Below are 17106 nucleotides of genomic sequence, written 5' to 3' on the forward strand. Positions count from 1 at the left end.
TGAGTAATGTCATTAGTCAGAAGGTCACAGACCTTGTAAAATGTTTAAAATACTGTGCTGTGCTATGTTGCCTTGCTGTTTACATTTAAAGTCCTTTAAATTAGTTATTTTTATTAGGTGGGGCATGCTTTTTATGGACAAACATTAATTTCTCAACATCTCTCCTATGTTATAGCCAGCTTACTTTCTGAATACCAGAATATAAAGAGTCAAAGATATTTGTTCATTAAGAGGAAAGATACTAAATAAGCTGTGGTTGAATAAAGGGAGCAAAAAACCAAGAAGCTGTTTCTAGAAACAGTATCTGAAATAATCCATAAAGCCACTAGGTGTTGCTATACGCCCAAAAAAGAAAACAGCTAAAGGGATTTTTGTTAACCACATATTCGACTTTCCTTAAATTCAGTCCTCCCTTTGAATTAGCTGTAATTCTCAATAACCAAGGAAGGGGAATGATTAGCATAATTAAGAATTACTACAAAAGAGTATATTTTCCACAGGAACAATTCGGATAGTGAAAATTGTACACAGAAAAGTGATCCAGGGCCGGCCCGGTGGCGCAATGGAGAGTGCGCCGCTTGAGAGTGTGGCGGCGCTCCCGCCGAGGGTTCGGATCCCATGTGGAGACCGGTTCCCGCTCACTGCCCGTTGCCGGTCCCTGGTCACCTAGGGTTGCGATCCCGTCACCGGTCAGCAAAAAAAGACAAAAAAGGAAAAAAAAAAAAAAAAAAAAAGAAAAAAAAAAAAAAAAAAAAAGAAAAAAAAAAAAAAAAAAAAAGAAAAAAAAAAAAAAAAAAAAAGAAAAAAAAAAAAAAAAAAAAAGAAAAAAAAAAAAAAAAAAAAAGAAAAAAAAAAAAAAAAAAAAAAAAAAAAAAAAAAAAAAAAAAAAAAAGTGATCCAGCCTCCTGACAGGAAACAAGATCAAGCCAGTTATATGCACTTTAAGTGGTCTGGAAAGCTAGGTATTATCAAGAGCCTGTCCCTACTTTGCAAGGCACAAGACCACAGCCACACACTGCTGGCACTGTGATGAATACCCGGTCAACAAAAGGGCTATGTGCATGGGTTGCATCTTAACCACACATTCCTACCCTTGCTAATTCAAACATTTATTGGTTACTTACTCATTTAACAAGTATTCATAAGCATCTACTATGTGCCAGCTGCAAAGACTGCTGCTTTCAAGAAGCTTACATTCCATTTGCAGCCAACATTAGCTAGGGAATAAAATAATGACTGCAGGAATGTGCCCAACCCTTAAGTTGCTTGCAATTCAAGTGCCGGGGACAGCTACACATATAAAAATGGAAGCACATAATGGTGGAATATTACAAGATCTAAGGGAAGACAGAAAAGCAGCATTCATTCTGTGTGAGGATGGGTGGAAGAAAGAGAGATAACGTATGAGGTATACGTAGAAGGAAAACCAGAAGTCCTTTCATAAGAAGGGTGTAAATGATGTGGTAACAGTGGATGGGAAAGTATGGAGGCAAGCAAATACTCTGAGTGCTTAAGAAGAAGTGATTTCCCAGCGTGGCTGAAGAATAAGATGCATAGGAGTGTAATGGGAGATGAATCAGACTGAGAAATATTTGAATTCTATGTTAAGAAGTTTGAAAGTTAGGCTGGAGGCAATGGGGAGCCAGCCAAGGTTTTTAGTCATATGAGAGATGTATAGTTAGATAATTCTGTCAGTGGAATGTAGGATGACCTTGGCTGGGGAGTGACTGGAGGCAGGAGACCAATTAGAAGGTTAAGAAAATAAACCAGCTGAAATGTAGGGTCCCAATTAAATTAGAGATGATATTTGCCAGGTCTCAGTAATTGTCTGGAAGAATGTCAGTGCTGAGGGAGAAGGGTAAGACAATGCTAGTGTTTCTAAGGTAGGTTAAAGCCTTTCGCTGAAAAAGGGTATTTGAGAGAAGTCTTGGTTAGGCGTAGGGATTGTCTCTTAGGAGAAGAGATGATTTGGGGGTAGAGGATTCCATTTGAGAGCTAAAGGAAAACCCAAGCACTAGAGCACTGCATTTGGCTACCTGACTCCAGTAGTGTATACTACATCTGAGAAGAGTACTGGACTACCATCGAGAGCATAACCAAATAGCATCACAGAGATTTGAGTGCTCCCCAAATTGGAATACATGTCAAGTCATTTAGCTGAAAGAAGAAAAAGACCCTGGTTTCACTTGGGGCATCAGGGCTATCAGAGTATTGATTTCACTGCCCAAGTAAAGGTCTCCTAACATTATAATACATGTGGCAGAACACTATTATGGTAGTCCAAAACAGACTCTAAGCCAATTCTACCAGGTACTTCAAAAAAAAATTCATGGAAAAATAGAATTATAAGATAATGTGAATCTTTCCATGAATTTTTGAAGAACCCTTGTATAAATAACTGCAGTAGCAGTTGAGACAACACACTTCATCTTTCTGCCTCAGTATCCTCATTTGATAAAGTAGGTAACAATGCTACTATGCCTTCTTGCCTCTTCACATGACACTGTAAAAACAGAATGTAATTGTGTTTATAAATGTGCTCTCAAAAGCAACACTACAACAATAACCGCCATTCTCTTGTGAAGGATGTCTCTTTTATCCTCCTGTTCTCCACCCTCCTCTTTCTACCCCAGCTCTCTCACTGTCCACCTTCCACATTATCCCTTCCCTTCATTTCTGATAAACCAAGGAGCACATGCAAGTTCACCAGTGCAGGTTGGGCACTCATTGAGGATACACGACCATGGTCAAGTTGGGTAAAAGGACCTGATTCTCTGGGATTTGAGCCCCACTGCTGACAGATGGAAGAAGCTGGGTTGTTTGGCTGGATGGGTATTTCCAGCCCGAACAGGCAGTGAACAATGGGGAAGTCTTTCACTACCCAGGAAGAGAGAAAGCTGAGAAAGCTCAAACAGCCCATTTCCGTTTCAATGTTGAATTTAGATATAGTATATTTCCTCACAAAACGTGTTTAAAAGCTATAAAACTGTGGGAAGGAAATAAGAGCTCCGATGGAGGTAGGGTGGGAGTTGGGGCCAGGGAGGTTGGAATTCAATGGACTTCTGTATCCTAGAATAGTCAAATATAGCATAGCAGCCCAAGACAGGCACATATCAAATGCACTAATGGGCAGGAAAAGAATTTTCCCATTTTACTGATGTCAGAAAGATGAAACTTTCAATTATATCTAAATCTGTATTTGTTTTAAATTTAAAACTCATTGTTTAAAATACAGACATAATCATCCATTCATTTAACAAATATTGGTATGTCCAACTTTTCTCTATCTCAGATTTTGCCTATCTCATCAATTAATGAAAAATATGTAGGTTTAAATCATAGTATTAAAACTTCCTTTTTCAATGATCTTAGAGAAATTATTTGACCTCTCTGGCTTAGTTTCCTCATTTATAAAATGGGAAAGTAATTAACCAACCTCATATGGTTCTTGGGAGGGAGGATGAAATGAGATAATCAATATAAAGTGCTTAGCACAGGCCTGGCCCCAGACGCACTCATGAAATGCCCCTGTTAAAAGCTTCAGTAAAAGTACAGCACAAGGGGCCGGCCCGGTGGCACACTGTTACAGTGCGCCGCTTGGGAAGTGTGGCAGGCGCTCCCGCCGAGGGTTCGGATCCCACATACAGACCGGCCGCTCACTGGCTGAGCGAGGTGCGGGTGCAACTCCGAGGGTTGCGATCCCGTTGCCGGTCCCGGTCCCGGTCCGGTTCGGGCGCGACACTGAGGGTTGCGATCCGTTGCCGGTCACGAAAAAAGACAAAAAGGAAAAAAAAAAAAAATAGGGGATAGTGGTCAACAAACAAAAATCAATGATTCCCCTTGAAGCCAAAGTACCATATAAGGAATTACTATCACTAAAAATTTGAACCTTAAAACAATAACAGTTCTATGAGGGCAGATACTTATGTCTGGTTTGTTCCCTGATGTGCCTTGTACATAGAAAGCAATAAATACTTCAATAAATACTTGTCATATGACTAAATGAATGAAAAGATGGCACACAGCCTGACACTGTTCAATTCTTATAAAACATGACCTTTAAGTTCCTTAATGGAAGTGTGCCATCATCTGCCAGTACTTCTCCACTAACTTTGATGCTAACTCAGCTACTCTGCTGAAGTTGGGTCTTCCTATATTTATTTCTCCCAGCTATTAAAAAGTTATCTCCTTCTTGAGCACCTGGTGATAAAGACGATATATTACAACTGTAATTTCTTACACATTTTCAATGGAGAAAGAACTGTGTGTGTGTATGAGTGTGAGTGCATGTGTGTGTGTTCACATGCTGCTGGTAAAATATATTAAAGCCTGTGGGAGTAATGCCTTACATAATTTAGGCTTTCGAGTTGGATATAAAATGTCTAGAATAACTTATGATACTACTACTATATACCTACAAGAAATCTTTTCAGGAGAGTTAAAAATACCTCACAGGTTTTATTTAATTAATCTTCTTAGTCTTGGGAGTTGGAGGCAAGCAGGTATTATTATTAACTCCAATTCACAGGATGGAAGACAAAGAAAAAAGTAGTTTGATCAAAATTTTAATGTCTCTCTGTTGAGTTCCAACAACAAAAAAACAACATTCTAAAATCACAGACACAAAGTCTACGATACTTCCCATACATTTGAAAGTTTGGCTTCAGTTACTCAAGTAAATAAATAGTGACACTTTCAAAGCCTTTCATCAGCTATCACTACTCTGTCTATTTTCTCTTATTATCCATTTTCCCACAGCCATCTCTCCTTTTGCTCTAGCCAAGATGACTTTCTTTTGCTCACTTAGGTCCAATACTGAATGTCATCCTTTCCAACTTTTTTTTTTTTTTTTGTCTTTTATCTTTTTCCGTGTCCGGCAATGGATCGCAACCCTCAGTGTTGCCCCCGTACCGGACCGGGGACCGGCAACGGGATTGCAACCCTCGGTGTTGCCCCCGGACCTTGCTCAGCCAGTGAGCGGGAACCGGTCTGTATGTGGGATCCGAACCCTCGGGCGGGAGCGCCGCCGCGCTTCTCAAGCGGCACACTTATCCAGTGCGCCACCGGGCCGGCCCATCCTTTCCAACTTCAATCAAAGCTGTCCTATACATTATACGAGAGGATCTCCAAAAAGTTCATGGGAAGATTTTTATTACCTTTTAATTCTATTTCTCCACAAACTTTTTGAAGTACCCTTGCATGCTGAATAATCACCTCTTCTACACCCTATGAATTATATTACTGCCTTTATTTTTTAAATTTAATGTAGCTTTATACTTTTATTAAGTTAAGTAACAAACATAACAGAAGATTTTAGTCCTAGAGATTACTTCTAGTAATTCTAGATCAATTACTTACACTTTATTTATTGTATTTTAATTTTTAGATAATAACTCCCTGATACAAAACCTTAAGAGCATCACTCTCTAACTGCCTTCTCTTAGTTCTTCCCAGAGTTTGATGTGAACATTGCTACTTTTATTTCTTTTTTGTTTCTGGTTCCTTTAAAAAAAATTATATGTTCACTTAAACCTGCAGGAATTCTGTTGGTTAGGCTTTTACCTCCTCTGGACTCCCTGCTAGTCTGTTTTTGTCTGGCGCTTATATTTTATTGATTAAACAACTTCATTTGATTTCTGACAAAAACAATTTACTGCAATGCCATATTCACTGGAAGCATCCCTTTCCATTTCCTTCACTATTACGGAGTTATTTCCTAACGAGGCTTCTATGTTTATATTTTACAGTCTCAGTAGAGACACACACAGTCTGCCATTTTGGGTCAGGAGTCATTTCTTTATGTCTATCTTGCTCAATACACTGCTTTTGCTTCCTTGATCAATAAATTCTCAGTCACAGTAAGCCTCTCCACCTTTTAGAACTGTTTTTTAAAAAAACAACCTATTACCTACATTAAAATTTTCATATTTAAAAAAATAGTCTTTTGAGGACTTTTTCTATGTGGTTAGGTATCAGGTCACTAAACAAAAGGAAAACCTCTTCCCTTTAAGAATAATATTTCAGAATAAGGGTTCTGTCATGGCATTTTAAAAAGCCATTATGATTAGACTTTTTCTGTGGCAGAATTTTTGTAAAATGTCACTTTGGTCCTACCTAACAGTATCAACAGACTTCACAGTAATTGTTCCAAATGTCAGAAATATAAAGTATCTGTATTTCTCTCATCTCATTATCCTGCTAATTTTCTTAGGAAAACATAAGTAAATCTTTAGTATATTTGTCTTATGTCCATCTGCCTCTGTATATAAGTCCCTAAACTCCTATTACCATGTATAAGTATCAGGAAAAATAAGACTTTACATAGAAATTCAGGTGCTAAATGAAGTTTACTGATGTCTATGAAGTAAACTCTCAAGCTAATTGTATCTAGAGACAGCATTATTTTACACAACTTTCACTGGTTTATTATTTCAATAACTCAAAATTATTTTCAATAATGACCTAAATATCTCTGCGATAAGAGGTAGAGAATATAAAGAAAGAGTTGTGTTCTTAGAAGTGGTTCTTAAAGACCTAACTGCTGCCTCCTCCTCCCTTAGCATACATTCCTTTCTCCTGTTATGGTTCACTTCTTCAAATCATTTAGCTTCCTTTGTTTCTTTAGCCTGAGAATTCTCAAAATGTTTCTACTTTATTGGAGATAAAAGGTCCACGACTGTTTAAATTGCATGTGGCAAAACTCGTCTTTAAAAGGGGGTAGGAGAACTTCTCACCGAAAAGAGCCCAAGAGGCTAAACTTTAAGCAAAGAACAACAACAAAAGCATCCTTTTTCTATAGACATTGAGCTGTTTACATTTACGCTCAAAAGTTAAAAGAACACTAAAAGGTGTTTGGGAATAAAACATCATTATAATCTAATCTATTAGGAAAGATGATGCTGACTTTCACAATGCAATGAAGTCTTGGAAATAATGAGTCAGACTGTGTTGAAAGGTCAAGTGTGCATTATCATTCTAACATTCACTTCTGGAACATGCTTACGATATTCCACACCCAAATGAGAGTCTGATTTGCCATTAGGTAGCAGCCATGTGTTAGAAAGTGAAATGATGCCTGACAATGCTATTGTGTTAAGAAGTACAAACAGGCTGTATAATAAGTACGTGAAGGCACAAAATGACACGTTTATTTCAGCTAAAGATAGCGCAAAGTAAATAACCACTAGTACACTAATTTGTATATTTTTTACTACACTGAATTTAATAGAACCAAAATAATTAAGTTAAACCGAATATACAATCAACAACTGTAGAACCCAAATGTAAACTATAAAGAATAAAAAAGCCTTCTATGATGTAAAATGCTTATGTGGCATTGCTATAGATCAGATGTGCCCCAACTTCCCCCAACCTGTCTCCACCTCACTGAGGTTTAATTCCCACTGTAACTGTTGAGGGTGGGAAATCCCATTATGGTAACTGAAAGGTAGGGCCTTCAAGAGGTAATTAAGTTGATGGTTTAATGGTGGTCGTGGGCATGGTTCTGAGGGCTTTAAAAGGTCAGCATGTGAGAGTCTCTCTCTCTCTCTCTCTCTCTGCTCGGCCATTCTGCCATATGAGACCCGTGGGTCACTGTCGCCACCACCAAGACCCTCACCAGATGTGTTCCCTGGACTTTGGACTTCCCTGCCTCTGAAATTTTAAGGAATAGACTTCATTTTCTTTATAAATCACCCAGTTCCAGGTATTTTGTTATAAGCAACAGAAACAGACTAATACAAGTGTCTACTAAAACCACTATTTGAATAGGCTTCAACAGTAATCTGTATGGCATACTCACAACTTTAAAAAAAAAGGATTTTGATTTGTGTGTCAGTCATTTGTACATTTTCCTTTGAGAAATACCTATTCAGTTCCTTTGCCCATTTTTTAATCAGGTTATTTGATTTTTACTATTGTTTGTGTTCCTTGTATACTCTGGATATTAATCTTTTGTCAGATGCATAGTTTGGAAATATTTTCTCCCAGTCTGTATGTTGTCTTTTCGCTCTATTAATTGTTTCTTTTGCTGTGCAGAAACTTTTCAGTTTGATATAATCTGTTTACTTTTCCTTTTGTTGCCTGTGCTTTGGGGGTCATATTCGTAAAATCTTTGCCCAGTCCTACTACCTGAAGTATTTCCCCTATGTTTTCTTTTATGAGTTACATAGTTTCATGTCTTATATTTAAGTCTTTAATCTCAGCATCAGGCAAATGCAAATCAAAACAACACTGAGATATCATCTCATGCCAGTTAGACTGGCTCTTAACAAAAAGATGGAGAATAACAAATGCCGATGAGGATGTAGAGAAAGGGGAACCCTCCTACATTGTTGATGGGACTGTAAGTTGATACAGCCATTACAGAAAACAGTATGGAGGTTCCTCCAACAAGTACAGACAGAACTACCATATATATGATCCAGCAATTCCACTGCTGGGTATATATCCAAAGGAATGGAAATCATCATGTTGAAGGGATACCTGTACTACCATATTTATTGCAGCTATATTTACAACAGTCAAGAGTTGAAACCAACTTAAGTATCCATTATTGGACAACTAGATAAGGAAAATGTGGTATATATACACAATGGAATACTACTCTGCCATGAAAAGAATACTGCCATTTGCAGCAACGTGGATGAACTTAGAGAAAATCATGTTAAGTGAAATAAGCCAGGCACAGAAAGAGAAATACTGCATGTCCTCACTCACAAGTGGGAGTTAAAAATAAGAGTAAATTAAAAAGAAAGAAAGAAAGACACAACAATCACAATAATATGTTGAACTTTCAAAAGGAGAGAACAGAACTGAGGTTACCAGAGGTGGGAAAGTGGGAGGGGGAGGAGAGTAAGGGAGGATTGGAAAAGGGCCACGAAAAATGATTACATCTCATATCGTAATGTTGAATATATTAATTATCCTGATTTCAGCATCACATATTGCACAAAGGTGATGATATTCAACTCTGTTCCCCACAGAAATGTACAATCAACTATGTTACAATAAACACAGACGCACACACACAGAAAGTGAAAAATATAGATCTGCAATAAAATTGAGCTGAATGCTATTTTGCCCTAAACAATGATTCTGGTTGGGGACTGAAAAATTTCCATCTCAAGAACATGAGTGAGGTAAAATAACATGACCTGCAGGTTAATCTGACTGGCCTCTCTAAGTGGGTCTGGAAAATAGAGGAATTCCACAAATGCAAACTATGCATTGTTAACTGCCACTACCTGCCCTACGAAATGTTTCACAAAAGCAGTCCAACAACTAGATCATGGAACCAAGCTCATGAGGGCCCAGATCCTTTTCCTTTTCTTTTCCATTAAAGAATAAAACAATTCTGGAATGCCATGTTTCTTGATTTTCAAACAGGAGTTTGGAATTCAGGTGCTAGAGAGATCAACAGTTTCATGTTTCTTACCATCATCTTTCCACTAGCAAGTAAAAATGACAACATCACAAAAGCAGGGACTGTTCTGGATGGAGTGAGTGAATTATAGGACCCAATCTACATACCCACGACACAGTTATGGCAAATCCCAATGATCTGTACACTGCATTTCTTATTCCTAAGTTCATGGAACCTAAAATCTGCACCTGACGTGTTTCTGTTACCTTCAATGCACAAGATGCATAGAGAGATATTAAGGAGAATATTTAAAGTTTGTTCAGAATTGTAAACTGTGAAAGTACAGAACAAACAATGTGAACAGAATATAAACGTCTGTGTTCTCAACCCCCAGCATGAGCACAGTTGAGGAAGGAGGGACTGGCTTACCTCTGGTGTGCCAAGAGCATGTTCTCCAGCTAACAGCAGCATGCTCAGGCCTCCCATTTGAGTAGGATCTAAATAAGTCAAAAAAAAGTCATCAACTTACAAGAATAAAGTACACACAACCCACCCAGAGTCAAAAAGAATACAGTCATGCACTGCATAACAACTTTTTGGTCAAGGACAGACTGCATATAAGATGGTGGTCCCATAACATCATAATGGAGCTAAAAAATTCCTATTGCCTAGTGATGTCATAGCTGTCATAATGTCATAGCACAATTTTTTAAAAAAAATAAATTTAGTGTAGCCTAAGTCTACAATAATGTACAGGAAAGTCCCAGGCCTTCACATTCACTCCCCATTCACTCACTAACTCACCTAGAGCATTCCAGTCCTGCAAGCTCCATTTATGGCAAGTGCTTTATACAGGTGTACCATTTTTATCTTTTATACCATATTTTTCCTGCATCTTTTCAATGTTTAGATATATTAAGATACACAAATACCACTGTTAAACAATTGCTTACAGTATTCAGTACAGTAACATGCTGTACAGCTTTGTAGCCTAGCAGCAATAGGCTACACCATATAGCCTAGGTGCGTAGTAGGCCATATCACATAGGTTTGTGTAAGTACACTCTGTGATATTTGCACAACACTGAAATTGCCTAACAACGCATTTCTTAGAAGAGAAATATACCAGTCATTATGCGACACATGATTGTACTCATAAAGACTAGCAATCAGAAATCCAACTGAACCACATATAATTCTTTATAGAACACTTTCAAAACTGCTTATGTAACAATAACCTGGCATATATGTGCTTAGTGCTCATACTGTTGTGAGCCTTTTAAACACCACTGCTGGCCCATCATTCCAACACAGCATTTTCATCAATACCACAGCTGTTTATAACATGAATTATCTCTTAATGCGATGCTTCTTTCCTTACTGCATGGAGAGTTTAGATGGGATTTTTTTTAAACAAAAGTGTGCTTATGCTTGTCTTATAAGAAGTTTGAGGCTATTATTCTCAAATTGTTATTTCTTCTAGATGAAAGAAGGATGAGTAAAAAGTATCAGAGAACTAGAGAACAAAGAGAAATTTTCCAAAGTCACCTCCAAAACCTAGTCAGCTTTGCTCAAATGTTTCCTTAAAACATTCAAAATAAATTCAAATTGGCTGATGTATTTCTGACATTTTAAATCTTAGGAGTAGTTAGGCTTTTGCTCAAAATACCTTTAAGATAGTATGTATATGTGTATAAGCTATTTTGTTAACATTAAAAAATTCCCAAAGCTCCTGACAATCTCCACATGCTGTCTGTCTTTCCATTGTCAGTGTCAGGAACTTACATATGTTTATAATGACTCTACTGCTTGGTCTATATCTCCTTTCTTTAATTACATATATGTTCTATGCATATGATGCTCCCAAGCTTTAAGATATGCTATATATATGCCATTGCTTCATATTGGTCATAAATTTTGCTCCCATCTCTCTCTCTCTGTATTATTTGTTAAAAATAGTGCCTAAATGTATTGCCCTGTCCTTAAAGAACAGGTAGAAATAGTGTCTAAACTCACCAGCCATTCCAAAGTTAAGTTGAGGCATTTCTTCAGTCTTCGCTTTCTTGGGGCTTGGCAAGTCTCTTGAAGAGTCAGATGGGAAGGCCCAAAGTTTCTTGCGTGGATTGACAGTGGGCGTTGGGGATTTCACAGGCTTGTTTGTGGTAGGACACCATTTGTAGCCGGGATTTGCTTTCATAAATGCATCTTTATACTATAAATACAAGAACAGATAACAGATTTTAATTAACATATAGACTGAAAAATTCTAATAGCCTTCACCTCATTCCCCCATTTAGATAATGAGTCAGAAAAACATTTCCAGTGGCTTTCCTCATAGAAGAATTATAATCTCAGCACAGGGCTCTAGAGACTGGACATAGAGTCATCCACTAGAAAGTCCATTTGTGGGATGAAGGTACAGAGGCTGCACGCTTTGTATCTTTTAATCCTCAACTTTTTTTTTTTAGTATCCAAAAAGCTGTCTGACATTGGTGGGGAAGGGAGTTGTCTGTAATGAAAAGAGCCCATAGCTCTGGAGACAGGTAAAGCAGGGTTTGAACCGTAGCACTTCCACTTAGGGCTGCAATAATCAATGACAGAGAATGTAACATCTCTGAGCCTCAACCTTATATTCCATAAACTGAGACTACCACCACCAATGTCTAGGGTTATTGTAAACAGTGGTGTAAAGCGCAGCCCCTATTTCAAATTAGGCTTTACCTAATTACATTACAAAGTGTGAGTCTACCAGTGCCAGTAACCAAACCACTGTTCAATTTAATTTGGAAAGTATGGTTAAAAAAAAATAATAATAAAATAAATAAATCTGTGCTTTGATGTACTACTAAGACACATGAAGGCAAACTTAGTAAAGTACTAGATTATGTGATAAAGGAACCAAGAATAAGAGCAGGAGAAGGGAAACAAGGTTGGCCAAATAACATGTAACTTTTCAATTATTTGAAGACACAGAACCATGTAGAAGAGAGTCTGGATGCAGAATCTAATGACCTGGGTTTAAAACACACCAGCTGTAAACACTAAGCAAGCTGTTTAACTTTTCTCAGCCTCAATTCCTCCATTTATAAAGTGTAGCCACACCTGACAGTGTCCCAGGAACTTTGTAATGAGCACAAATGACCGAATATATAAATGAGCTCTGAGAGCTCTCATGTGTGATGCTGCAATTAATCTACCACAAACTGTATGTCTTATTTGGAGGTTTCAACCTTTACTGACATCATCTTTCTCCATTTTTCTGTGGATTTCTCCTGTTACCCTTTCTCCCAACTCTGCTACGTCTTTCCCCTTTCATGATGAAACATTAAATGAAATATATTTAGTGCTATTCATTATATACTGCCAAAAGTTATATTATCTGATAAAAATATATTTAACATGTATTTTTCAACTATTTTATGTTATTACTGCTGGATTTTTAAAAAGAAATAATAAAGTTCTTTTAATCCCATAAGCTTGCCTTTTAAAATGGTTGCTCCATGTGTGAAATTAACTAATTCAGTATAAGCTTCAAACAGATCTAATTTAACCCAGTAGAAAAAAATGTCCCTTTATCCTTGGTAAAAGAAAGTATATGTAATCTAATAAACTTTTCCCTACCATTTCAATTTAAATCATATAAATGAAAACTGTAATGTAGATAATAATGAAATGCTAATAGACAATGGCCTAGAATTATCCCAAAGTTATCTTAACTCAAATTTTCTGAGTAATCCATTTTTTTAACCTATAAGATATAAATCTACCTATTGATACATGGATGTATGTAGAAGGAAAGTAAGCATAAAAAACTGTAAGATACAGTCCCACTTTTCTTACAAAAATAATTAAAATAGGACACAAGGCCAGAGCCAAACTAGAATTTACCATCACGTAGCAGAATGTATCTGGAGGTATCAAATGTGATATAAGAGATACACTATCACAGTGCATTCATGTGCACGGGGGATTTAAATATTAAGCTGAGGCAGACAAATAGCCTTGCCTGCTGTCTGGAGGTGGAAAGTGACAAATGGTAGGGTGAGGTGAAAATGGAAGTTGCAGACACATGCATCATTATTGTGTCCCAGTAACAAGCACACAGGCTGGGTTTGTCAGATGAACAGTCATTTGGACAAAGGTTACCACTCTATAATGTGACAAAAGAGTTTGAAACAAATTAATATATTGGTCATGAGAAATAAAATCATCTTCTTTTTTGGTAGTTTGAATTTTTTAAGAAAAAAGTCAAAGTTGTGAAACATACTGGACTGATGTCACTAGCACTCAAATTTCTTGTTTCTTAGGTGTTCCCTTTCCTTTCTCCTCATGTTGATCTGCTCTTTCCCAGTAAGATGTCACATCCTTTGCTAAGAATAAGAATCATTTAGTAATTTGCTTTGGTAAAAATCAATAAGTGTTATGGAAATGACAATACTATCATCCTTATGAATGAATTATTGCCAGCATCAACTATTTTTAAAGCATTCTTAATACTAATAAAACCAGCTTAAACTAATTTATGATGGAAAACTGGTGCAAAGACACCATAAAGCCATGACAATCACCACACCACAATCATTTCTCTTTCTCTTGCACATGGTCCATCCACCCATCCTCATCTCAAATACTTAATATGCATTGACTAGATACAGACACTTGTTAGACACTGGGGATAGAAAAGAGCATGAATTACACAGAGTCTCAGCTTACATATTGTTTATAATCCACAATTAACCCCACAAATATATTATTTCTTTTTACCCATGGCCCATAAGTCTTCCCCTGGCTCACACATGAAAAATTGTTTTATAATTGGTCTATAAAAGGGGAAACTACCTATGCATGGAATAAGAGAAGGCAAAAGAAAGGATTGGAATACGTGGGGTTTTATGGAAAACAACAACTGAGAATTTTATTATGAAGGTTCATACTCTGTTACTCTATCACCATATTAATTTTTCAGATCGATCTTATACTCAACGCAAATGTTCAATACCATGACAACATTCATTAGTTCAATCAAGTATACGTGTATATTGACAGAAGGGTTAAGAATGTGGGAGACGGAGAACAGAATAACACAGTCCTTATTCTTAAAATGAGTTTAAAGCTTAGATGAAAATGCCATAAATTCACGTAAAAACACTGGTTAACACAAGCAGTGAATGAGCATCGAGTGAGGGTGGAGGCAGGAAGAGCCTCAGGGTATGAGGATGTCTGTCTGTCCTTAGAAATTGGCACCTCATTAATCACTTGCTCTGATTCAGCAGAAAAGACAACAAAAAGGCTTAATCACTTGTTGTAACAAGGTTATTAGGAAAGGGATTACAGAGAAGGCTGGGTAAGGAAGAAACTGGAGAAGGAAACAGCTGAGTGAAACTATCTGCATGCAGGTCAATCATGTGGGTAAAATTTATCACCATTCAATTGAAAGGACAAAGAGCTATGCCCCATTTAACCAGATATTCAGGGCCAGGCTGTTCATGCTAGGGGTAGGAAGGGAAGCTCACTTATGCTCCAAGAATACCAAACAGGCTATTTGTCCTAAGATTTCAACGAAAGATATGAAAGACTCTTGTAGATAAGTAAACTCTTGCTAAAATACTGATTTTCAAAGTTCTCCATTTAAAATATAAATTCACCTCATGGTTTCTAATTTATCTCTACAAATTTCCAACTGCGGAGAAAGTGAAGGAAAATGGTCAGGGTCCCTCAGATGTTCAAAATCTTGCCAAGCATTTGATGTAAATATGCATGTGTGCCCAGGTGTTCCTTGGTTATTGTCTAATGTAATTGCGCATGTGCCCCCAGGTGTCCTGGGTTATGGACTTAAGTATAAAGGACTAGTGGCTCTGATCCAAGGGGTCCTCCACCTCCAGGATGCCCCCCCCCCGGGGGGGGGATAGGGAGGCCACTACTGCTGCTGGAGGCTGTTGGTGCCAGTGCCCCCAGGATACCCCAAAAGGACACCGCTACTGCTGCTTCTGCTGCTTCTGCTGCTACTGCTGAGGACTGAGCTCGTGTAGTATGCCAGTGGCTCCGGTGATCTTTCTCAATTACCTAGCGTGGACCTGTGTGTTGGGGGTCTAGTGACCCAGCCTGGCATGTGAGGGGTTTGTGACCCAGTCTGTACAATGGGTTTGAAGGGATTCAGCCCTACCCCTGACAATATAAATGGAAACTTATTATAACTAAAATAATGAAATATTTTGGCTTTAGCATAGCTACTGCTGTAACCCAACAATTGGTGTAGTCGTGTAGCTAATTCCCTAGTTTTACAGTTATGAATTGCCTAGCCATACAATTAGCATAGCTATTGCTGTAACCCGACAACTGGCGTAGTCCTGTAGCTTTACACCAACTAGTTAGATAATCTAAGCAAAGCCTACTTTTACAGACACAGTTCCTAACTTACATGAGGCACTCAGTAAGTAAGTGCTGCCTCTCCTCTCTCCAACCCCAACTACCACCATGTTTCATTAGCAATAATAACAAATCAGCAATTCAGTTACTGATTTTTATTGTTATTCAGTACTGGCGTTGAATACATATCCTTTGTCACAGTGTTTTACCTACCTCATATTTGACGATGGCATTATTATGTAAAGAAAGACAATACTATATTATGTTAATCTTTAAAAAATGGGATCTCAACATTAAATGCTTTTCCAGATCATTTAAAAAAAATTTTTTATCTAAAAAACCACCTTAGTATTAATAAAAGATATACTTAAAAACAGTTCTCTAATTGTTTATTTTGGACTGGGAAATCTGAAAGTCCACTAGTATCTATAGCTATTATTACAGTCTAGATCTTCTCCAAGTGAAAGAGAAATGGTAACCCTGGTGAGGTCCAGTAATAAGGAACTCTGAGAATGTATGAATAAAGACAGCTGACTCTGGTGCAAATATGTGAAATATCACCATGATATAAAATATACCAGAGACTATACAGAACATTATCTGATTTTTTAAAAAAATATAACACATTTTATTTTATAACCATATACTCTGCAAGGGGCTAAGTGAACCCTTAGCATAATAAATTCTGAGACAGCTGTGTCTCTTCCCATCTGCAGGCAGAAACCATATTATACAAGGGTAGAAGAGGAGGGGGATATATTAGAGAAGTGGCACTAATCTGTACTTTCTTAGTTTGAGGATTTTTCCTTCTCAAAATTTAAAAATTATGATTAAGTTAGTACGACTCAAAGCACTATATGATCTGAATTATTCTTGCTAGCTGTTCCTAATAGGAAAAAAAATTAATTAGACTGTTTAAAATGACAGAACACTGAATTAAGTTTATGGTCTTGAGTCAACAGAAATATTTAAAGTTTTACATTAACCTGCAAAACTTTCATGCTAAAGCAACTCCAAAATAAATTATCCACTTGAATATGTGACCAGGGAATTATCTGGTTGTTCTACTGTGGAAATGTCATAAGGAAAAAAAAGCAAGAGAGCCAGCTGTAGAAATGACAACTTAAATAATCAGTAAGGGTAAGGATTCTTGTGGCAACTGCATTACAGTTTGTTTTTATAAATAAATTTTATTAAAGAGTACAATTTTAGTCCCTAATTTGGGTGATTAGGAGAAAAGTCCATTTAATCAGTTTGCACTAATTTAAAAAATTAAAATTTAAGAATTTCTTTAAAAATGCAATTTTGGGGCCGGCCCGGTGGCGCACTGTGCTAGTGCGCCACTTGGGAAGCGCGGAGGCGCTCCCGCCGAGGGT

General features: G+C 37.4%; 1 protein-coding gene across 6 annotated transcripts in view; it reads right to left on the minus strand.

The window, feature by feature from the left end:
• Positions 1-17106, minus strand: part of BBX (bobby sox homolog (Drosophila)) — a 284645-nt gene that overhangs the window by 76717 nt on the left and 190822 nt on the right. For all 6 annotated transcript variants that reach the window (XM_008588833.1, XM_008588813.1, XM_008588839.1 and 3 more), the window contains 2 exons: positions 11381-11576; positions 9794-9861 (listed from right to left, as the gene is read on the minus strand). In XM_008588833.1, the coding sequence (XP_008587055.1) occupies positions 9794-9861; positions 11381-11576 (264 nt within the window). The remainder of the gene's footprint in view (positions 1-9793; positions 9862-11380; positions 11577-17106) is intronic.

Source organism: Galeopterus variegatus, unplaced genomic scaffold, assembly GCF_000696425.1.
Source record: "Galeopterus variegatus unplaced genomic scaffold, G_variegatus-3.0.2 Scaffold132, whole genome shotgun sequence".
NCBI classification, from domain to species: domain Eukaryota; kingdom Metazoa; phylum Chordata; class Mammalia; order Dermoptera; family Cynocephalidae; genus Galeopterus; species Galeopterus variegatus.